The sequence below is a fragment of the Volvox carteri genome (assembly GCF_000143455.1).
Source record: "Volvox carteri f. nagariensis unplaced genomic scaffold VOLCAscaffold_9, whole genome shotgun sequence".
In the NCBI taxonomy this organism is placed as follows: Eukaryota; Viridiplantae; Chlorophyta; class Chlorophyceae; order Chlamydomonadales; family Volvocaceae; genus Volvox; species Volvox carteri.
Window position 1 is genome coordinate 708342 of NW_003307552.1, and position 23970 is coordinate 732311.

General features: G+C 57.0%; 3 protein-coding genes across 3 annotated transcripts; 2 read left to right on the forward strand and 1 right to left on the reverse strand.

The window, feature by feature from the left end:
• Positions 1-230: 230 nt before the first annotated feature.
• Positions 231-15040, reverse strand: VOLCADRAFT_116740 (uncharacterized protein; the record flags this gene model as incomplete). Its single annotated transcript, XM_002948264.1, has 30 exons — positions 231-437; positions 677-802; positions 2001-2081; positions 2405-2545; positions 3067-3252; positions 3544-3719; positions 4197-4407; positions 4764-4895; positions 4978-5090; positions 5291-5477; positions 5920-6128; positions 6527-6635; positions 6669-6731; positions 7040-7144; positions 7705-7878; positions 8271-8496; positions 8787-8887; positions 9303-9373; positions 9666-9920; positions 10140-10269; positions 10572-10613; positions 11017-11148; positions 11349-11474; positions 11889-12104; positions 12588-12779; positions 13130-13220; positions 13589-13659; positions 13941-14083; positions 14123-14345; positions 14963-15040. 30 exons carry the CDS (start codon positions 15038-15040, stop codon positions 231-233), a joined length of 4317 nt encoding a protein of 1438 aa, XP_002948310.1.
• A 3201-nt stretch (positions 15041-18241) lies between these two features.
• Positions 18242-18926, forward strand: rps28 (component of cytosolic 80S ribosome and 40S small subunit; the record flags this gene model as incomplete). The annotated part of the gene is made up of 3 exons (XM_002948121.1): positions 18242-18304; positions 18489-18567; positions 18874-18926. Coding segments are annotated over 3 exons (195 nt in total), but the record flags the coding sequence as incomplete, so codon positions are not given.
• A 2065-nt stretch (positions 18927-20991) lies between these two features.
• Positions 20992-23592, forward strand: VOLCADRAFT_120585 (uncharacterized protein). Its single transcript, XM_002948122.1, has 6 exons — positions 20992-21148; positions 21252-21323; positions 21406-21561; positions 21823-21965; positions 22774-22867; positions 23154-23592. Exons 1-6 carry the CDS (start codon positions 21017-21019, stop codon positions 23250-23252), a joined length of 696 nt encoding a protein of 231 aa, XP_002948168.1. The 5' UTR covers positions 20992-21016; the 3' UTR covers positions 23253-23592.
• The last annotated feature ends 378 nt before the right edge of the window (positions 23593-23970 follow it).

The window sequence follows — 23970 nt, forward strand, 5'->3', positions numbered from 1 at the left end:
TTCCAGAGAAGTGCAACCTGCCATCCTGCCTTATCGCAGCTCCTTGCAACTCATTCGCTCTTTGCTCTTCCGCTGTGACAGGCTTGCAAAAGAGTGCACCCTGGCTTGGACAGACATGCATAGGCGTAGGTAGCATGCTCCTTGCCGTCCCAACCGTACTGCCACCTTGAAAGGACGTCCTGCCATGCATAACCTTCAGCTAAAAAACAGACTCTCAAGCCCGCCACTCGTCACAGCTTTGCCAACAGCTCCAGCAACCTAACCGCCTGCTCGTCTAACTTGCCACGCAATTCCTCGCTGGGCGCCTCACGCACCCAGCGCTGCACCGTGGCAGCAATGCGGCGCCGCAGCAAATGGAAATGGCGCGTCACTATGTCCTGGGTGCCGGGTGGTGGGTGTAGCAGCATATCCACCATGGCGTGCCGCATCACCAGCAGCTGCATATGGGGAGAGGAGGTAGGGAAAGGAGACCCGCCGACTTAAGCAAATACTTCCGCTTGGCAAGGTGCCCCGCAGGGAGCAGGGTCGTAGCAGGCGCTCAGGTCTCTCCAAGAGTAAAGCGCACAGCCCAACACATACCTAGCTACAGATTAGGATCCAGGGTGTCCCCCGGCGTGTTAAACACATGTGCAAACACCATACGCGGGCCCCCAAAACACGCAATAGAGCTGCTCACCTGCAGCCGAGAATTGTACTCCGCGGTCTTGGCGCTGCCCTCGGCAGTGCCCGCCATGGTTTCTGACAGCGGCTCGTTGGTCATGGGGTCAGTGACCAGAATCTGGCTTTGGATGGACACCAGCACCTGGCAGTGTTTTTGTTTTCATTTTTGCCCGTCAATTTTCCAGCCCGAAAGGAGGAATAAGTTTTTAGTCGGGAGAGGTTTTTAGTCGGGAATAAAATTATTCCTAATCTGTAAGGCGCTGATGGGGGCGCCGGGGCCCCCCCCCGGGACCCCCCCCGATGAGTTACACTTTAGTTCGTACAAATGCCGGGTTTGGGGAATGTCGCAATACGCATACACCACAATCTCTCCAGAAAGGTGTCTCTTGCACGCCAGGAAGCGGCGCGCACTTGGACGCTTTGACAGGAACCCCGATTGCACGGGCGACTGCTGTTGCAGAGTCCAAGCAAACACAGACCAGTGAACTCAAGCACTGATCGAATAGAGTTCGTTCACCGTCGTTCGTTTTGCATCACTTGGAAAGATAACACTACACGACTCTCCATATTGCAAAAGTAATGATGCATAGCAGCAATGAACCGGAACCGCCAAACACAACCTCTGCGGTTGGTTGCAACCCCTGCTGTTGATGCTGCACGCTAATTAGCGGTTCATCATGTACCGGCCCCTGCTGCTGGCGGCCTTCCACTTCTCCAAGGCCGCCTCAAAAAGGGAACGTGCGCTGGTCGTAAAGGTCTTGCGTGAACATGCGCACGGACAGTGCCAGGTGCTCGTCTAGCCAGTTGCGGGCTGGGTCCTGCAAGTACGCCATCGCTGAGAACCGCCGCTCATCCTCCATGGCTAGAGGAATGAACTTGTATGGCCGGAGCACAGTCTATTCCTAACTTTCAGGACCACGGACATTTATTTATTCCGAATTCGGAATAAATTCCGCAAAAAACATCACTGCCACCTGGCCACGCAGGACACAGAACGGCGGCCGCAGCGGCAGCAGCGAAAACGCCATCCATGCTGTACGCCGCCGTTGAACCTGCTGGTCTAGGGCTAAATGCACCAATTACAACGCAGCAGGAAATTGCACCCGGCAGCTGAGCTGCTACTTCTCAGCGCTGAGCAATAAGCTGTTCGCACCTCCTTTTCGCTGTTGGCGCTTCCGCCGCGGCCGGCCTAAACCCGGGAGTGATGCATGGCCAGCACAGCGCAACGCCAATAATGGTCTCGGTACTTCGGGAGCTCCCACCGCTGGTGGAAAACATACAACAAGGGCAATAGGAAAGAGGCCGAGTCCCTCGGCATCACCGCTTCTTCATGCTCTCACCTGGTACAGGGAGCTGAGCGTCGGGTTCCATTTCTCGCTGGTGTGGCCCGAGTTGTAGGTCCCCAGCAGCGAAAGGCAGACCTGCGGATTCGGGCCAGGGACAGGAAGAGACAAGGCAACGAAAGCCACCAAGCGGCTGACATAAAACAATTAAGGCGAGTGTAGACAACGCAACAGAACTACAATGCACGAAGTAACGTACCAGCAGCTCAGCCAGATGCAGCTCTCTACAACCGCCCTACGGTGGCTTTGGTTGCCGTGTCCACTGCTGCCCTGCCCAACCTTTACACGAAGCCCCCGGTACGGCCAAGGGGATTTTCCTGAGCAGGTGGGCAATTTTCGCGGCCTTGCCTGGTTCCACGGTCCGACATTTCGCGAACATTGCCCTTCAGCCGCAACCGCACCTTGCCGTCGGCATACAGGTTGGGGTTGTATCGCGCCTTGCCACCTCCCGTGTTGTACACCATCATGACGGGCGGGTCGTTGGGGTAGCCGGCGGGGCAGAAGATGTCGAAGACGAACATGCCGCCCTCATAAGGGGTGCCCTACAGAGCCAGCAGCCAAACACATAGGCAAGGTAGGCAACAAGCCTGGTAGACAAGTGGGCAGCAAGCCAAAGGGGGTGGAGCAGCATCGTCAGGCACATGACCGCCGCGCGCTGGCCCCCGGCCCCCCGTTACTATTGAAAAATACCATATGGCTCATGAAGCAGTGCACTGACATGCACGTGGCGGTGCTATGAATATCCCGAGTGCCGGCAGGGGAGCACATTAGTACACACAATTCCTTACTCCCATCATTATCATTATCATCTTCTTCTTCATTGTTTGATACGTCGCGGGTGAATGAGGTCCTGCCTGCCTGCCTGCCTGCCTGAAGATCAGGAAACAGCAGACGCGTGTTGCCGTAGTACCAGAGACCTGGCCAACACTAGGGAAGCAGGAGAGCACGGAAAACACGTAAACTGGTTCACAAGACAGGTGCCACCAGACCCCTCTTCCCTCTTCCCTAAAATGCCCTTTCCAGCCTCGCGCCACCCGGCACCCCACCGCCCTGCTCCACCTACCTCAGGCCCCGTAATAACCGCGCGCATCTTATCAACCCGGGCGCTGTCCTGGCGCAGATAGATAGCCGCAGCCGCCATGCAGGGCAGCGCCAGTCGGCCCCCAGGCTGCATGTCGTTGACCTCCTTGGCCAGCTGCCGCATTTTCTTGCGGGATGCCCCCGAGTCCTGCTCGGCTAGACGGGCCATCTTCAGGGCAGCAAAGGGCAGCGGGTTGGAACACGGGTTTAACGCAGCAACCAGCCTTTGGCCTCGTCAAGGGTTTGCCTGGACAAGGGTGGTGCCATGCAAGGAAATATTGCATATTATATAGTCAAGGACCTATACACGAGCCAAGTTATCATCATGCGTGCGGGCAATGCTACAACCCACACTGTCCCGCTATACCAGCCGCTTCCACGGCAGGCTAGCTAACCGGGAAAGGGGGAGCCATCAGCCCCGAGTGTACCCGCTAGGCGGCCCCCTGCCCTCCCCCCCCACCTCTTTGAAGTAGCCTCCCGGCACAGAACTGTCGTACTCGCCGATGGACAGCGGTCCCAGCTCCGCCGCGTACAGCTTCTCCACCTCTGCCTCTGTCAGGTCCGGACCCGGCACGCGCACGGCCTCACAGTACAGACCCGTGGGTCGCCGCGGCTCCGCCTCCATAGGCTCCACGCCTGCGGTGAATCCAAACAAGGACGGGAACGACACCACACAGGTTAGCAAGGGGGGACACGAACGGAAGGTGAGGACATAGCTTGCTTAGCGGCCTGATGCAGAGGACGTGAATCAACAAAGGGCATCTAGGCCGCTATGAGATGCGCAATTTCCCTTGCCCAGCTCCACTTGCCAGGCATGAAGCAGAAGTCTGCTTTCAAGGAGTGTCATGTCACGTCCCGACATGGCATGGAATACCATGGTCTTTGCAGATCTTTAGTTGCACGGCCATGACACACGGTGTGAAGCTACCCCCCTACTCGAGGTTGGTACTACGAAATGATGCCTCCGAAACGGTACACACCAAGTACGTGCGATGGAATGGAACACACGCGACATAGGACGTGTGACAGCTATGCCTTTTCCTAAAAGCTTTTCTTAGCGATGTACGGCTCTGCAACCGTGCAAGATGGTGTTCTCGTGCGTCCCGGACGCACCCGAGCCCTCCCCGCTCTTGCGCCGCTTGAGCGGCGGCTGTGAGTCCGCACCCGGCGAGGCTTCTCCAGCGGCGGCGTCAGCGGTCCCCGACAGCGGCACGACGAGTCCGTCCCCTCCCGCGCCTAGCCCCGTGCCCCGCAACTCCGCGGCTCGGGCCAGGAACGTCCTTAGCCGGGTTTCAAGCAGCGCCTGGTGGTGGGTCTCCAGGTGCTGCAGAGCCCGAGACATGATCTGCGTACAAGGCGAGGGGTGGATTTTAGAATGTCGCCGGGTAGGGGCGCCCATGGCTGGGTATTAAAGGAAACGATGCCAGAGGTCACGGGCTGGAAACGGAGGGTAGGAGCCTGGGGAAAGCTGCCACACGCGATGTATACGCGAGATATGAAGGGGCGGGAAGCGCAGGAAGGAGTGTGCCTCAGAGAAACGCCTCGCGTCTCCAGCATGTAACCCAGGTCGCCGACCACGTCCTGATTCGCAAAGAGGGACCCGCCGCGTCCTTGCTCCGTCTTAAGAAAGGCCGCGGACCTCCATACCGGTACACACGCACACACCCAGCTTGTCCCTACCTCCTCGCTGTAGTCGGGCTCCGAGACCACTGCCTGGACGAAGCGGTCGTTGCGTCCCAGCTGCAGTTGCAAAGCCAGTACCGCACCCACCAGCACCGGCAGATCGAAGCCGTACTGCTCCGGCTTTTTGACCTACAAAGCCCCATAAGCAACACGGAGGAGCACATTCAGCCCCAACTCACAGACCACAGATCCCCGCAACCAGCTGCCATACCTGCAGTTTCTTGCATGCATCCCCAAGCAGCAGTTCCAAGGAGGACACCACCAGAAAGGCGGTCTTGCCAAGTAGGGGCTCGTGGAGGAAGGCGGTCGCGATGAGCGGGTCGGCTGAGAACACAAAAAAGGTGGAGTGGAATCGCAGAGGGGGCCGGGCAAGGCTTCGGAAAAGCAGTCCAGAAGTCGGCGTGGGTGGGTGGGTGGGTGAGTGAGTGAGTGGAGAGGAATGACGGCGAGGAGGGCACACCGAGTAAGGGCACACGCAGTCCCACCCCAGTCGTCGTCCCGCTCAGCTTCTCTCAGCCACCCACCCGTCAGCGTGTTGAGCCACTTGAGGTTGGCGACACCCATGGACAAGAAGCCCACGGCAGCTCGCTGCTGGCCCCGGTAAAAGTCCTCCTTGCGCTGCCGCTCCTCCGCGGGCTGCGCCTCCCAGGCCGCCGCATCCGCCTTGGAGCGTTCAATGGCGTAAATATCCGCAAGCCGATCCAAACCGTCCTGGGGTGGGTGCAGCATAACCACCGAACGATAAAACCGGTAACGACGGCGAGAAAGGGGAACAGGAAGGCGGGCGAACAAGGGAACGAGAGAGTTAGCCGCGGAAGGGCAGAGCGAGGCCCGATGAGCGTAAAAAGCCTATGGAGGGTTTGGAAAGGCGGCACCGGTCAGCTCGGCGGCAACCCGAGCTGCGGCCGTGGCGAATACGACTGCGGGGAAAGGAGGAATGGAAAAGATGGGCACTTTTGGAGCTGCGAACACTGCGGACTGAAGGCGGAATTGCAAGCGGCAGGACCTCAAGTCCGACGGAGGGTACCGGTGCGGGGAGGCAACCACGCGTTGTGGGCCCCGCCGTCGTACAGAGCGAAAAAAGGGCTGCTTCCTGAAGCCTGCACATGGCGGCTCAACCAGGCCATGGGGGCAAGGGCCGAGGTGGCCGCACCTTGAAGTAGTGCATAACGGTGTTGACGATGCCGGAGGCGTAGTCTGAGAACAGACCTGGCTCCACGGCAGAGCTGCCGGAGGAGCTGGCGCTAGCGGCGGCATTGGCGGGCAGTAGCGCCTCCGTGGGACCGCTGGAGGTTGTGGCAGCTAGGTCTGTGAGGCAGCGCTTGAGGACCGAATCCTTGATTAGCTCCTCAAGGATCTTATCTGCAGGTGGCATCGGGGTGGTTGTTACCGTTGGCAAAGTCGGTAGTTCGCAGTTGGTAGTTAGGTTAGTGCCGCGGGGCTTGGGAACGCCTCCGTGCTGGAGTCCTGTGTCAGTGCTTACGGAGGGGTGGGCGGCCACTGAACATCAAGGTCAGTCGCCATACGGATGGAAGGGAGAGGGACGGACGAGGGAGGCAGGCACATTACGCGCCCCCGCAACCTTTCCTATGTCGGACATTCCCTACCTGAACCTGAGCAACGCCGACCGCTCACCCTTGAATCCTTCCTCACAGTTATCCAGCAACCAACTCATCCAGTCCGAGCATGTCACCACACACACACACACACACACCGCCTGCCACACGCAGCCGCACACCCGAACCCCATTCCAGGCTCACCAATGTGGTACCGCATGCCATACTTGTCGTACGAGTCCTTGTCGACGTCCAGACCGACCACCAGCTCCGCATTCACATGCGCCCGCAGCAGGGCCGGAATGAGGTCGCGCTGAGTGACGGGGGCACCCAGCACGGCGCCCACCAGCGCCCGCTCGCCGGTGCTCATGCGGTCGGGAGCGAGCGCCAGTCCTCGCGCCTCGCGGGCCTGTCAGGGGTACAGTGGCACCGTCGTGCAGACAGGCAGAGGTCGCGCAGGCAGCAGACACAACAGTAGCTGCACTGGCCCCGAAGGGACAGGTGTGTCACACAACCCACATCATAAAAACACAATCCAGGCAAAGTTGGCGCCATGGAAAAGCTAAGGCAAACGCAGGGAGTACTGATAAAAGTAAAAATAGGCAGGTTGTGGTGATGGTGGTGGCACCCTGAACGGGGTGAGGCCGCGGATGCAGCCTGTAGCGGTGGCAATGCGGTGGGTTCGTCCACGCGGCGGCGCCAACCAGCCGACCCCACCTGCACGTTTTGTAGCTGGCTGGCAAGCATGGCGAGCAGCAGGTTTATAATCTTGTTCTGCAGCATGGCGCTGCGGACCACGTCGTTGGCGTTGAGGAGGGTCACCTAAACCAGTCGGCGGGGGTGGCGGCCGCGAGCATGGAAAAACGGGAAGAACGGGCGGAGAGGGTGTGCGGGTGCCGGGCTTTCAATCAAACAGAAGCAAGGATTTGTAGTGAACATCCTGAAAACCATGCTCACTATGGAAGACATGCTATATTCTGATATCTGTTACTGAACAGTCTAGAACCCAGATGTTTCTAGACGTGTACGACATTTGTACGGTTAAACCTTGCCGATGCCCGCTGATGCCGATATCATCTTGACCGTCGAGTAGACGGGAGGAAGGACATCTTACGAAGCCTTTCTTAACGAGTCACGCTCCTTTCAAGGTGCTTACCTTCCTGCACCTTTATTGATGCGCTGACGCTACAACAAAGGAAATAAAGATGGCGATAATACCGGGGACGAGGACGACGGGGAGCGTCTTCCCCTCGAACTATCCGACTACCGCTTACATCACAGCCTTGTCTTTCACAACAAGTGAGCGCACACCCATGGACAGCGCCCTCCGCCCGAACAAACCCATCTACTGCCAGCACCACCACCCGCACACCCCTACCCACCATTGCACGCATGATGACCGCAATCGGCTTGGACGCCACCAGGTCGGCCCGGCCCGCGTACAGCACCGCTGTCAGCCAGTCCAGCGCATCCCCGAGCGCGTACTCGGGCACCAGCCGCATGACCACAGAGGGGTCGCCCGCGCCGCCACGCGATAGCCAGGCCATCCAGTCCAACTGTATGTATGTATGTGTGTGTGGCGGGGAATAACACTCAAAAAGAGGAACGTATGGAAGGTGGGAAAAGAGAGGCAAATGTTAGGATCCAGGATTGTGTCTGCGGCCCCGGCTGCAGCTGAGGGCTTTTCCTGCCAATGGCAGGGCATTCACGGCATTTGAGCTAGCGGGAGTGCGTGGTCCTCCAGCAGCGGCAGCAGCAGCAGGAGCACTTGGGGCGTGTGGTTACACCTCAAGCCATCCCTACCCTGCCAACCTCCTCTGCCCGTCCAAGCGCCTTTCTGTACCTCACTTCTCTCCTCTGCCACCTCTCTTCCCTGCCCTCGCTGCCCTTGGTACCTCCCCTTCCCCCCTCTCTGGGGTCACTTTCCCGGCCCTTCGCCCCTCCGCACCTCCAGCACCGCAAACGCCGTGAGATTGTCCGCAAACAGGGGCTCGTTCAAATGCGATTCGCAGCAGTCGTCGTACAGCCGCATCTCGGTGGCCAGCGGATTGGCCCACGGGTCGCGACCGCTCCGTACTTCAGAGGGGTCCAGTCCACCGTCTCCGTTGGCGCCGGCGGCCGCACCCATTTCCATCTGGTAGCGTTGTCGAAATCGGTGCAGGATGGCGCGACGCCTGGGGGCACCGGTTCAGGGCGGCTTTTGGGTTGTGTCATTTGAGTTGGTCGGGTCAGCCCCGGGACTACCGCAAGACGTTCAGTGGTAGCAGCGCCGCGGTGCTGTGCGGAATAGGGCATGCTGGGTGAAGCCGGCTCCGGCACTACATATCGGCGCTGCGGGCACCCGTATTTCCAGGCGCCATCCAATTCCGAAGCCTAGCTATCTTCCCCCGACCCTGCACGCCTCATTTCCGACCCGTTCCATACCATGTTGTCCCTTTTGTCCCGGCCCCGGAACACCCCTCACCTGTAAACACAGGGGATGGGCCCCACATGCATCATGAGCTGCGTCAGGAAGAACACATCCGCCATGAAGCTTGGGGAGCCCTCACCGCCCACCATGTCACCCTGCGGAGGAGGCCGCACAATTAAGTAGCGCAGGTTGGTGTAGGGAAGGTGGAGAAGGTCCAAGGTAGAAGGGGCTGCGGAAAGCGAGCCGGCCCGGGGCGAGTGCCGATTTGGCTGTGGGCTTCTCCCCTGCACAGGTCAATGTGCACCGTCACCCAGATCGACGCAAAGACCAGGTCTGGCCCCTCCCTGCCACTTACACAGGGCTCCTGAAACATCAGGAGGGAGCTCGTGAATGTGGTATAGAAGAGCTCAGGGAGCGGGTCTGCCGCGACCCTCGCGACCCGGCTATGCCCGCGCCAGCCCGCAATGGGCACGGAAGTCCAGACGTCCTGATGCGGTCAACACGAGCTGATGCACGGCGGCGGCACGCAGCAGTCAGATCCCCTAGCTCATCGCGTCAGCCCCACCCTACCGGCACTAGCAGCGGCGGCGCCGTGGTAGGCGGGTCGTCGTCCGCAGTAAATCCCCCGGACCCTCGTGAGCCTGCATCAAGAGCGGGAAAGGTAAAGGTAAAGGGCAAAACTTGACCACACAGGACCCTAACCCACGGGACCCCAATAACTCCGGCAACTCATCAGTCAACAGATACAATTGGTTTCATCCGCTCTTGAACACCCGAGCAAGGCAGGAACGTAGAACGTGCCGATGGGCGGTGCTGGAGCTGGCGCACCGGTGTGGTGACAGGCAATGAACGATCCTCTCCAGCCCGGGCGGGGTTCATCTTAGCGCCGTACTTTCCTGGTATATGCGCACCATAAGCCCAACATCTTCCCACCTTGAGCATTGTAGACCCCCGATAGGTCCCCCAGCCGGTGGCGCTGCGTGCGGTAGTACTCGGGGCGCAGGTGCTTGTCGAACAAGTCCGCGAAGCGAGGCAGTGGTTGGAGTGTGGAGCCGCCGGCAGCGGCGGCTGCCGTTGCCGCCAGCGGATCGGCTCCGTTCCTATAGAGGTCCAGCCAGCCGTTAACGAAGGGTTGCGCCAGACGCAGACAGCCGCCAGTCACATTGAGCAAGAAGCCGTCGCTGCCGCCTGTGTGGAACTATGGCATTGCCCCACGGATTACGTGGGTGCGGCAGAAGTGAGAAGACCTTGCACCCGCTACATGACACGCAAAAGACACACACCTGCAGGTGGTCTCCTGGGAATTCAAGAATTCTAACAGTTCTGGAGCCGGGCTATGCGTTTCCCGTCCTCTCAAACGAACGACAGCACCAGCCAACCTGATAGCCACCGCCAAGCCGGACCCACCCGCTAGGAAGTCCGCGACGTCCTGCTGGTTGCGCATCTCCTGCGCTTCCCCAAACGCCCGCCGCACCACATTCACACGGCCCACAGCAGCCACCCAGCTCAGGAGCGCCTCGCGACTCAGCCCGCCGTCCTGGTTAGGAAATGAGAATGCGAGGGGTCTTCAAGTACAAAATAACAGTTGGAAAGCTCAGGAGAAAAGAAGACGACCACACTACCCGTGCTGCGAGACCTTGACGCGAGGGAAAGAGGAGGAGCAGTGGAGAGCGACCTAGTAGCAGAGGGCAGTTGCTGCAGTGTCCATGCGATGGTCCAAGGTGGTTTCCCTAAGACTCGAAGGCAGGCATGGCGACATAGCGCATGCTGATGGGATTGCCACGCTGCGCCGATGAGGATGGCTGTCCAGGTGGCCCTCGTCCCTTCTCCTGTGCCTACCTTCACACGGCTAAGCCGCAGCATCAGGTGACCCGCACCATCCTGCGGCATATGCAAATATATCAGAGGAGCTCATTGTGCATCAGCAGGCGGGGAGAACCGGCAAACAAGCCACAGCTTCAGGACACGCTCAGCATGAAACCCAAGTACCCCAAAGATGCTTAGCCGCGGGCTGCGTAACAGCTACCGACAAAAGACAAGCTGTCCTCCCTAAGCCCGGACGCCACCCTGGACATGACAATTTGACTTGCGACTGCTACGTGTAAGTCAAATCACAAACTCACGCCCCACCCTGTAGCTGCCTGCAGAGTTGACCTGACCACAACGACTTCGACGTCACCGTATGCATATGAGGTGATGACGCTGGGAGAGACGAGGGGAACCCGAGATACGTTCGTCCACCTAGGCGCGCAGTCAACTCGGGTGAACCCGGCTCCATGCCCACCTGCACACGCGCCATCATGGCCTGCAATACCGTACGGCATGTCTGGCCAGCGGAGTAGTTCTTGGGGTAGCCCCGCGTTTCTAGGAAGGCTTGTCGTGCCGGGCTAGTCACCTTGTAAAAGTGGAGCGCATCCTGTGGGCCGAGAGGGGTTGAAGGGTGGCGCCTCGCAATTTTGGTTCCGGAGGCTACCTCAAACACCGGCGCTTCTGTCGCTGATGCGAAAAGCACACGCAGCAGAAACTGGGGAGGCTCTCACCCAAGCAAGCAAGGCCCCTTGCACCTGGGAAGGCAGAAGGACGAGAAGCGCAAGGTACTCCCACAAGCCGTCGCACCTGTGAGTTAGGCATGGGGCTGGCTCCGAACAGGGAAGCCAACACGCAAGACTGCTCAAGGGCCTTCGCCGCCTGGCCAGGGCGGGCGCGGGCTGCCGCCTCCACATCCTCCAACAGCATGGCTGACTGCGGCCGCCAACGCAGCACCATGAAGGATACGATATGGCATCAGAGAATGGACAATATGGCGATTCGCGGAGCTGGTACAGGTTCAGATACAAGCGCAGCATTCAGGACGGCATCTTTGAACCTTACAGATGCAAAGCATGGTTCTCCTCAAGCACCCCAGCTGTTAAATCAATCCACCCCCGAAAACGACAGGATCATGACTATTCCGCTGCCCTTCTGTCCCTCCTTCCCACAAATTACCTCGCGTCTAGGTGTGGCTGCCCGCCACAGCGGCACTGCGGCACTCGCCATAGCCCCTATGACACGCTGGACTCCAGCTGGGTTTAACTATCTTTGCTGCGTCCACGCGACCCCCGGCTCCGCGTTCCCCTCCAACCCTCCAACCGCCCGCCCACACCCCCATCCACCCACCAGGCACTGCTGCAGACGATGGGTGCTAGTGACACGGTCCAGGACCGCCAGCGGCCGCTCAAAGCCCGCCGCGTCCGTCAGCTTCGCAGCTGGAGCAAAGGCGGACCGAATGGCGTCCCGCATGAGCCGCCTCCACACTGCCGCCTCGCGCTCAGTGGCGGATGCATCCAGCAACGAGTCCAGGAAGACCTCACTCATGGTAGCACTGCCGCCGGCCTATGGACATGCGTAGGGAGGATACGAAGGAAACCTTGTTTGCAAGGATTTGCGGAACGTCAACTGCCCATGAAAACAGAGGGAAAGACCAGATATGGAAGTCATGTTGGTTGTTGCAGTTATTGCAGTGAGCTATCATTTAGGGGTTGCTGGACTTGCAGCTAGCTTGTGGGCACAGGTATGTCTGGTCTGCCGGTTCCAGGGCGGGCTGCCCAGGCTGCGAATGGCAGGGCGCACACAACGTCTGCACGCGGCACGGCGGCGGTGCGCCACTTGCAGAGGATCTTTGCAGGCATGGCAAGCTGGCCTCCAGGATGGCAACGGGAGGCTACCAGACGCGCGCATACACCAGGGCGTGGTGCCCCACAGGGTGCCCCGCAAGCCGCGCCCTGCGCCGGCGGTGCCGCAAGGGCTCTTTAACCATCGGCTCCTCGCCTAGCTATCGCAGTCACCGCGGCGGCAGCGAAACCCCAACCCCCCCACCAACGCATCCACGAATGCTGTCGTCTGGGCACCCGTGTCGAAGTACAGGTCGGCGCCATCGTCCCGCAGGAGTGCTATCGCCTCGCGGCATAGCACGCCCGAGAACAGCTCTAGGGCAGCCGCCACGCCACCAGCACCATCACCGGGCAGCGACGCGGGCGACGGCAGCGTGCCATGGACGCGGTGAATCGCCTGGCGGGGGGATAGGGTACCGGGGCCCCAGGACGATAGCGCCACAGACGGTAGGCGTGAAACAGGACGAAGGTTAAAACACATCCTCAACGCGCATTCTGAGAGGGCCAACGGGACGCAAAATATTTGTGCTTGTACTTGGGAAAGAAAAAATACCTTTCTACCAACGTACCCAAACCCCGAACCGAGTGCTCGTCAGTCCCAACCGCTCCATCTTCCGCTTCCTGACAACCTCCAGTGCTACGAGCGCCAAGCCACCCACGGCGACAGCGCCCGCGCCTCTACCCCGCGGCCCTTTCCCATGTATCGCCCTTCCTTACCAGCTGAAGCACGCGCAAACGCTTACACACCTGAAGCTTATCTTTAGGTGCCACCTTCCGTTGCAGCAGTGCCGACGCCAGCAAGCCCCTCAGGGATTCCGCGGTCACCTCCCGGCTGCCACTGCAGCGCAGGAAGGGGGTCATACCGGATAATGCAGCAGCAGTTAGATTTACATGGCAGAGATGCAGTTACGTTTCTTTCACACGCATGGGAAGCACGATGACGTGCGAGATGGAAGCAGCCTGCAGGCCACACGCCTAACATTTTGGGCTTAGCAAACGACCCAGGCTGGGGGACAGGGTCCCGCTCGGCCCGGTTAGGAGCAAGAACCTCTTGCACCCTAAAGCACGAGAGGAATGGAGGTTGGATCCGGCGGCTGTGGTTGCAACTCGTCTGTGGCTGCAACTTAACGAGTCGAGAGGTGCGCTGCTGGCTTCCTACAGCGCATCTCCCCAAGCCCAGCACCGCTCTGTCGGGCGTAGACCTACCCCGCTGTGGTCGCAGTCTTCAGGAAAAGGGTCCCAGCCGCTATCGCTGTGCTGTCCGCCACCACCTTGATCTGCAGTTCAACGAGTTGGCCAGGGCAAACAGCCGCCAGAACCAGCTGGGTCATGCAGGGAAATGTAACTTGTCCATACTAGCAAGCGCTGGGGAATTAGTACGCTCGTGGACAAATGAGATCTGGATCGGGTATTTCAAAGTTGCAGGTCCTTCGCAAGGAACGTCATCACCCGTGCTCCTGAACCAGGCCAGTCCCGTCAGGTATTTCCCCCCCCCCGGAAACACGCCACGTGTAAGATCTAGCCCAATTCATATTCCAGTCATCCACATGGCGCGGACCTGCAGTGCAGTTGCAAGGTGGCCCAGGAACGCCTGAAGCTGCTCTGGCCCCGCCAGCATCGCACTGCCTGCACTGAACGCCGCTGGCGCTTTGGCGGAGTTGTACCAGGCTTGGAGACGGGCCGCCCAGCCTGGGGGGGGTCCTGATGGCAGCGGCGGGCCGTTTCGCGCAGCCGCCGCACGACTGGCACCAGTGCTTGCTGTTGCACTGCCTGAAGCCGCCGCAGAGGCAGCGGTTTGCCCAAAGGGCGCGCCGCCTAGCGCTGCCATCGCCGCAGCGGCCAACGCTGCCGCAGCGTCCTGCGCTGGTTGTTGTTGCTGCTGCTGGAATTGCTGCTGGGGTGGTGGCATGTGACCCGCGAGGAATTGCTGCAGTAGAGAGGCCAAATCAACGCCACCCGCCGGCTGTGGGGCCAGTGGAGCTGGGGCGGGGGCTACTGGTGCTGGCGGTGCTGCTGCTGGAGGCGTCCCAGCGGCTGCAAGGGCGCAGCGTACGCAAGACCAGATGCGGACGCGAGGAAGTTACGGGCATGAAGCATGATGGAAGGAAAGGCCATCCTCTATGTGCTATTCGCGTAACGCTAGCCCTAGGATGAAGTTGGGCGGGTGGTTCACGTACCTATAAGTCCTTGGGATAGCAGCGCGGCTAAGTTGGACAAGTTAGAAAGAGGGACACCGTTTGCCGGGGCTTGGGCCAGCGGAGGGGCCGCTGCGGGGGCTGGGGCAGGAGGAGAAACCGCAGGGGCCGCTCCACCTGTCGGAGCATTTCCAAGATCTGACGCTGTCGTTTCCTGCGGAGAGCGGCCAGCGATGCACGCAGTCACATGGAGTGGACAAATACTTCCTTTGTCAGGCAATGTCCGAAAACCCATTCGACCAGGCAATGTGTAACATGGAAACTCCAATACAACTAGCAATAAAACACATCACGTGATGGGATTAATGGTTTTGTCACTGTACAATTAAGCCTCGATGCGTGCTGGGAGGAATGGCTAGAGCCTCGGGTGATCGTGAGAACGCACCTGAAGTGATAGTGCTAGCGCTAGCTGCAACTCCATATCCTCATCCGTAAAGTCGCCATCCTGTGCCGGGGGATCCATGACCCCGACAACAGTCTCCGGTCCCCGAGTTGCGCGTCGGAAGCACTAAAGTATCGGTCGCAGGGGTATCTTAGACCGGAACAAAAGACAAGTACTTCCAGATGGTAGCTTGTAAGCCATTGGTTAGGATTTCAGGAGCGCTCTCTGGACTTTTCGCGGGTTCGCGCCAACGGTCACACCTAACCACCTTGGACGTGCGGACGCTGCAATGAGCTTTTGCACGCATAATCCAGGGTGCCAAACTGCCAGGTTGCCAAACTGTGCCATACCAGGACCGGGGCCACCAGCCCTCCCGGATAGTGGTTACGCAGAACTCGAGAAGGTATAGCGTAGAAGCGGTTCACACCGCGCATGTTGAGGAAGCGTGCTTCATGGCTGGTAACTAGGCTGCAAGCACGGGGCTGGCCGGGACGAATTAACCTTGTTCCTATGAACCTCAAAGGTTCGTAAGTGCATCCCGCAGCCAACACGAGTCCAGAATAGGCCGCGCAAAGCCCGGGATAGACCTGTAAGCTTGGGTAGCTGGTACGGACTGCTATGCGAGGGCGTATGTGGCTTGGGCATGTGGTTTGCGCGACTTTGCGTGGTGCAAACGTGGTTTGAGACACGTGCGAGCGCTGGGGCTTTGCAGAAAGAAGCATAAACGCCCAAACTGGAGGAGAGTGATACGTACTGCAGCTTTGCATGATGCCGTGCAAACGCTTGCGGCAACAAGCAGCAAAACCGTTCCTGGTTGACTGGTAAACCTTAGGGTCCCGATCGCAACGCAACGCATGTCAACGGAGTGTCAACGGAGCGCTGCTGATCACGCAGCTTGGGAAGCAAGCTGCAGGATGAGCGATCCGGGCTCAACAGATGGGCCGAGTACCACTGCGAATATCTAATATACACTTCACAGCCCCGATTGACAACACTTAGACAATACGGCCTTTTGTATCAAGGTGATGCTCGCTAGTTAATCCTCAACACGTACCCATCACCAAAGTCGGCATGGCTTTGAACCCAACCCAACCATCTTTCACCGATGACATGCAATCATAACGGCCGTAGCATACTTCAGCAGGCGGCTGGCAGAGGTTAAGGCTTGACTTCTGCTCCCGGAGTGTCCGGGTTCAATTCTGCCTGTCACCCCCTCCATGTGCAAGGGGTGTTGATTTGGGAGGTGATCCCCTATCTTGTGGACGATGTAGGATGTGATCATATCAACCTGCGAGCTGACCAAGATCTAAGTTGTGCTGCCGTTGATCCGCTCGATTTGGTTGGATGCTGGTGGTGAGTTACTGAACCCAACGAATACACTCTGGAGTCGGATGGGGTGAATGGATTAGGGTGCCCCTCTCGCAGGGGAGAGCAGGGAACTGCCTCGGGAAAGGGCGCCGCTGGTGAAGCTACACCACCCTGTAACACCATACTTCAGCACCAGTACAGCAAGAGGGGTATGATTACATGAAGGGAAATAGAGATGGATGAAAGCTTGGTGCAGGAAGGCAGAGTGCAACTTGTGGAGGTGATGATGGTTGCGTCTGGGTGGCAAACAACCGGAGGCTCGAACGGCAGGCAGGCTGGAGCCAGGCGATGCCGAGTGACTGTTTGGTAGTTCGGAGAAACCGGGTTTGATAATGCAACGCGACGAATCAAATGATTAATAGCTAAAGTCAGACGTTTAAGCAGCAGCAAAGCGGGGAAATAGGGATTACACTTTTTTATGTCCTGCAGGTCATACTGAAGAACCGCGTGCTGAGGTAGTCTGACGAAGTATGAGTGTAGAGGTAGGCAAGTTATTGCGAAGGAACTGCCGTGGTGCGTGGAAGCAGGGCGCATGCATGCATGCATGTGTCGGACCACGGTACGGCAGCGGGCTCCAAGCTTCTACTTGGGTCGCACATGCGCATTGGTTCTTTAACTGCCGTTGTTTTGACTATTACCAAGAGGTGTGTCTCGCTGCTGGGGCAGTATCCTCTAGCTTTCCCCCCACCCACCCACGGGTCAGTATTTTTTACTTTATTGGCTTACTCTGACTACCCGTCTTTTTGTCGTACCCTCCTCCCCATACTCAGGGCAATCCCGGGAGTTGCCACAATGCAGCGGTTTTGTCGCAGCGGACCTCGTGTGGCTCTTCGGCCCTTGCCGGGGCCCTTGAGGTCCTAGGATTCGTTAACGGTGCAACACAGGTAACTGTCATCACTATCGGCCACTAGTGCAAATTTCACAATGGGTTGGTGTTGGGAGGGGTTTCGCAGCCGGGTTGCTTTGCTACCAAGCTGAGCTGGCGGCTTAGCTACTGTACCGCAACACGGCTGGACTGAGCAATAGGCATCTTTGACAACAACATGCTGGGATACAAGGTACTGCAAGGAATGGAGCGGTGTAAAGGGTGCCAGAAAGCCTCCAATGCAAGCTGCGCGAGTCCTCCCGCCAGTGGGCCTCACCCTAACACACGAGTTCATCTCTCACATGGGGCCCTGCACAATCGATTGGAATACGGTACCGCGCTTCACACCAATTTGACCCGCTCTTCGTTTGAATCGTTCCCCAGGATTCTCCACGTAAACTCTAGCCTTCTTTCTATCCACCTGCATCCTGGTTGACAACAAATGCGCAGAGACCTGAAGTCACTGCCGCCGCAGCTCAGTCCACAAATTCCTTCCTATCTCCCTTCCTTCCCCCCTCGCTCCTTTCATTTATCCCCTGGACCCTCCCCCCAAGTTCGTATTTTATTCGTCCTTTTACACCGGCACACCATCCAACGCGCCCTTTAATCCGTACCTGACCGACTGCGTGGGGGGCTGCGCAGCCTCAAGAGCAACGAGTCGTAACCGCTAAGGCTATAAATAGTTTTTGATTCATTCAGGATAATGCTTTTGGCGATACCCTTGAACAAGACCGCAGTTGTAGGGCTCATTGCTGGAACTCCAGTGAGATGATAGTTTCTGTGTAAGCATGTTACATATGTACAGTTCGCAAATAGAAAACATAGTGCCGGCTTAAGGGCCCTGCGCCGTACCTTGAGTGCCCGGACAACTATAACCATTTCGCGCTTTACCTTTCTCTCTCTTCACACCCGAGCTTAAAGCAGCGCAAAAATGGTGAGGCTAGCACGTATCGATTTAGCATTTTTTCTGCCGCCAGGACCGCAGACTTTTACATTTTCGGCTGGTTTAACAAGCTTTGACCCTCTCAAACAAAACATTGCATATGTAGGACGCCCCGGCTAAGCTCGCCATCGTCATGAAGGTTATTGGGCGCACTGGCTCGCGTGGCCAGGTGCGTCGGCGGTGGTGGCGCAACTAGCAGCAAATGAGCAGAGAGTCAGAATAAGTGTTTTCAATACTTATCAGTCGCTTTCTTTTAGGTATCCAACCATATTCAGCTCGGACTTACAACTAGACAATTGCTTCCAGGTGAATCAAGGCACTTTGTCCATTTCATGGTCCTTTCTGTCGTGCAGGTGACCCAGGTGCGCGTGAAGTTCCTGGACGATCAGAACCGTCTGATCATGCGCAACGTGAAGGGCCCCGTCCGTGAGGGTAAGCAGGGTTGTGTTTCAGGGGACCGACACCCGTTAGCAGGGGTTTCCGGAGAGTCTGCCGCTCGCCGCTGATATATTTCGACTCAGTGTACGTTGTTCCTTCTTTTAGGAACATCGTTCCTGCCTTGCTGGGATTTTGGCTTCCTTTACAAGGCCTGATCACTCAACCCTTGGGTTAAAGGCCTTGCCTTCGTCGATGGCCTCCTGCCTTCTCGACGCCTGCCCGACGGGCGTGTGAATTGAAACAACTGACACAACATGAATATTGGTGTGCTTTCGTTGTGCCTAATTCCCCACGTAACAGGCGATATCTTGACCCTACTGGAGTCTGAGCGTGAGGCCCGTCGTCTGCGGTAAAGCTCAACAGGCGCAGACTGCTTTGTTAGCTGCTGTTGGATGAGTGAAAGAGTGTAACCGTGGCGCTGCTCGTTTCCCGTTCCTACGGCACTTGGCAGCGGTTTGGCAAGGGTCTTTGACCGGCCAGCAGAGTACCGAATGTCCATGAAGTGCCAGAGCTTGCCAGGGGACCTGCAGCATGCTTGCAAAAGGCTCCGATATGTGCGTATCCCTGGTGGACTCCCGTGTACTCCACAGCGACCGCCCTCGCCAAAGAATTTGGATTTGCAGCGGAAACGGGCAGACGCGCTTTTGCATCTCGATGTCCGAGCAGACGTTCAGATTAGAGGGGGTGCAGGCGCCTGTGAGAGGGCAGCCAGATGGCGCGCTTTTCCAGGGAAGGATCACTTTTGAGGAGGGTGAATGGAATATATGTCGGCGAGGCGTCCTCCAGAAGAACCTCTCCATCAGCTGTAGCTGGGGCTCATTCAAACGTATCGATGGTTGCTCGTTTATGCCCTTCAATGACGAGGGTTTAATGTATGCAAAAAGCATCTGACGATGTGCAGCTGGGGTGAGCTGAGGAGTAGGTATGATTAAATGACAGCCGGGTCACCGGTTTTCCAGGATTGCCCAGAAAGCGAACGAAACAACATAGGCGGCCAAGGTAAAGGTCTCAGGGGGGAAAGCTAGGCTGGCAACCCTGTTAGTCACCCATCATCGTGAAGATTGCCCCGCGGATGGACTGAAGGCTTGGCCAGGCATGAACAGCTCAGCTCTTACTCCCAGGGGGTTAACCCATTTCACGCATAGCAACCGTCTCCAAAGCCAGGATAAAGGTGACTGTAGAGTATCCGTTTACGGATACGTCCCAGCTATGCCTCACTCCTATGTACTGAAACCGTACAAAACCAGCCCAGCACACAATGGCACAAGTCGGTTGTTACAATGAGCGCCATTTTTGCTAAAACTTTTATGTGACATCTGTGGCACTTCCTATTCGTGGTTTAGGTTTATTGAAATACAAGTCGGTCGCACATAATCCGCAGGACCGGGGGATAGAGCCCCACCGAGTCCCATCCTCGAGCGAGCCTCTCTCGTAGGTGCCGCCATACATCGCACGCCTTCGTAATGGCGTCAATGTCTGATAATACCACTACTTCCCAGACGACATGTTCCAACCCTCCTGGTGGCCAGCCACGGGCACCCACTCCTAATTGATGTTTGGCAACCGCCTGCGCCACGCCGCAACTCCAGAAATGGTGTTGCGCCGATAATCATAACGGTACTCACCCGGAATTCGCCCGCACCCACCTCGGTCATTTATCGCATCGCGCATGTAAAGATGTAAGAGATTAACATCAACCGAAAGAGGCACATACTGATGTTGTTTTCTGCCCAGCGCTCGAAAGGTAGGATACCTTCTGCTGTCCTAAACCAAGCACAAGTTGAAAAAAATTGGCATCGGCACGCAGTGACAAAGATATTATGGCCTGGACTGCTCTTTTGGACTGCTCTTTTGTGCTTCTGGTTAAGAGGAAAAACGAAAAGGAAAGATTTTTTTCAGAGTGTGTTTTATGCGGACTGGCGATGTAAGGGTTGGGGGCCGCCGTTAGCCACCAGTGTCTTGTCCACACAGCTATTCGTCTGCGGCTTCCCAAACAATACTGGGCATGTTTGCTCGAAGCAAGTCGCGGCGAAGTGACAATGGTTATAGCAAGCCTTAGCCCCAAACAAGGACGACCAGGGATGACCCATGGTCCACGACATCTGAGCATTGATAGGCGCAGTAATGCAACCATAATCGTTTTCTATTTCATCTGCAATCCAGGCTTACAGTTGCAGAAGCTGCGCTATTGCCTTGCTGACGAATAGTGTACTTGGCTTACTAGGCACCATAAATGAAGATAGGATTTACATATGTAAGTAAGGAATCCCTTGGATCTGGAGGTTTGAGGACTGGAATCTTGGGCAAGCTCCTGGTTTTGCCCAATCTTTCATCTGGGTTGGACGATTGTGACCACACAGCAGCAACTGAACTCACGAAGTACACTTACATACATCAATAGATATAATTGAGCCGTGTATTGCATAGTAAATTAGACGCAAAGATGGCACTTCTGCAGAGGCAAGCCGTTCGGGGGAGCGCTTTCGGTACAGCGAAGGCTTCGCGCCCGGTTGTGCGCACACCGAGGAGCCGTGCACCGGCTGTTTCTGTTCGGGCCGATGGTCAGCAAGTCCAGGCAAGCTTTGCTTTTCCGCGTGCAATTCATCCTTATCCTTGCAGATATACGGTTGCCGGCTTCATGACCCTTATTTTTCCCAATAACACTATTTTTTTAAAAGGTCGAGATCGATAAGCCGCTGGGCCTGCAGCTAGAGCAATCGAATGCGCCGGGTGGTGGCCTCGTAGTTAAGGTGCGAGCCATGCCTGTTTGTTCCCGTCAGGGAAAGCTACGTCGAATTACTTCACCATGTTTTTGATTGTTGTGGCCTGCAGTCCGCTCGCGGCAATGCTGCGAAAGCTGGGATCAAGGCCGGTGACACAATCATTTACACCTCGAGTTTCTTCGGCGACGAGCTCTGGCCGGCTGACAAGCTGAGCTTCACCAACAATGCCGTAACGAACTGCCCATCACCTGTGACGTTCATCTACGTAAGCGTCAACCGTAAGGGTGTGGTTGAGGGACTCCAAGGGTTGCGGGCAGGCAGGGTAACGTTGGCTGATAGGCATTCTTCTGCCAAGCCTAGCCCAAAGCCTTCACTGTTCGAGTACCCTTAGCTGAACTCTGATGTCCTGAACCTCGTTGTCAAGTTTATCACTGGAGGGGTGAGGGCTGGCTTGTCCTGGTTGTCCTAGTTGTGACGCGGCAACCGCCTGATGGCAGAACTTCATTGCACGTGACGCGTGTTACAGGTCCCCGGTGAGAACACCAAGATCAATGTGAAGCGCCTTCCCAAGCGCCCTGCGCCCGCGCGCTTCGGCCGCAAGCTAACGGATGCGGAACGGGCCCTGGCCACGCACATTTGCGTGGACTGTGGCTACATCTACTGCGACAAGTAAGTGCAGCAACCGGATTAGCACCAGCTTACGAACAGCTTAGTTTTCAGGGATGCGTTGTGGCTGTGAGCCATGCAACCGCGGGGTATCGGGTGTGCCAGGGCCGCTACAGAGAAGTGGCTTAGCCAAGGTGTTTCGTTCGAATGTAGGGAGATAACTGGACGGCTTTCAGGGGTTTGTATTAGGGGGTTCTCGGGCATTACAGGGCTCACAACAGGAAGGGGCACGCAATCAAAATGCACATTGCGAGAGAGGGATATCGTATCTGGTCTGCAATTAGGCAATAATACAATAGCCAGTAAGTATCAGTGCCTCTGGGCCTTCCAAGGGGCCTGCGTGGGCTTCATGGCTGGCGTGGGTGGCACAGCAATTGCGGCGGGTTACCTCGCGTGTCTATGATTAGGCTTGTGAATTAGCTTAAAGTCTGAAATAGTCCTCCAGCTTGAGAATTTTTTGGCAGCAGCAAGATATGGACTCCAGTAGTACTGTGCTGACGGGGCTCGTATGCGGCTAAAAGGCAAGATGTTTCCACGGGGCAAGCGAACGTTGCCTTACCGAGCTGCTGGTTTTGCTCAGCAGTGAAGCATGTATGGCGCCGCACTGGGAGCGGTATTGGCGATTGGGGCTGCTGCGTCTGCAGTCTAGTGACGGGGCTCTGCCGGCTCGACTAGGGCGATCAAATGAGGTTGATGGACCAGAGCGGGGCTGGATAGCGCCTGAACTGGATTTTTGGGAGCTGTCAGTGGGTAATGCAGAAGTTGCTCGAAATGAGCATGTACGCATTGTGTTGTCCTGGCGGCCCCGCAGGGTGCCCTTCGAGGAGACCCCAGCCAACTACCGGTGCCCGCAGTGCAACGCGCCCAAGCGCCGCTTTGTCGAGTACGACGCCGATTCGGGCAAGGTAAGCCGAATTCATCTGGAGCCAAAGGCTTATGGGAGCCCAAGGCCCAGGGAATTTGCGACACGTCCCAAATTGCTGCTTTGTGGGGAACGACGGTAGATGAGGTGAATGGGTCATAACCCAAATGAGTCAAAATAGATAGCCATCATCTATCCTTGTTTTAATGTTCGGCAAGGACCATAGCCGGCATGATTTAACCTAGTACTCCACCGGATGGAAGTTTTTCCAACATTCCAACGCACAATCTCCTTTCTGGTTCCGGTTTTACTCCAAATTGCTCTTGCAGACCACGGGCATTGCTGAGGGCACAGTCGGCACCATCGCTACCGTCATCGGTGGCCTGCTTGGCATTGGCGTGCTTGCCTACCTTGGCACCAACATCTAAGCGTCTTCTGCCTGCCATGCTAGCTACAGGCATACCATTCGGGAACGGATGTACCGCTTCGAATGATTTTTAAATGGCTGTGGGCTCTCGTATGGCTGTGGTGGATGGGAGGCTGTGTGCTAAGTATTCCCGGCCTGATCAAAGCTTGGGGCTCAGGAAGCTTGCGTCGGCATCTGAGCTGAAACTATAAACATTCTTACGAATGTTTATAAACACTCTTACGAATGTGGATAATTCCATTAAGGAGGGGATTTCTGGGCTGTGACGTGTGAGGCTACGTTCAAAGCTGCGGCAGGGCATAACCGATAGCTTTACAAACACCTGTAACTTCAAGCCCAAACTGGTCGTCATCCCCCATGTGTGGCAACTTGAAATGCTGACTTGAAATGAAACATTTATGTTAAAGCGGAAATCCGGTGTGTGGATAGCTCAAAAAGAAAGTCTCTGAGCGCGGATGGCCCTCGGGAACATCCTGCACATTAGCTGTTCGTGGTTAGTTCTGCATACAACTGTCAAGCGGCAGTAATTTAAATTGGTTTGCCAAATCGCATTATGCTGGAATCATCCGTGTTCACTTCCGAAGTCTTCCGAGGACGTTCTCAGAAACCATTGCTCCTGCAATCTTCGTCAGTAGGACCGTTCTGCGTTAAGAAGATGATCAGGAATATTCGTCATTGACCTGGAAGTGCTATTGATTTGGAATTTAAGCTGTACGAAG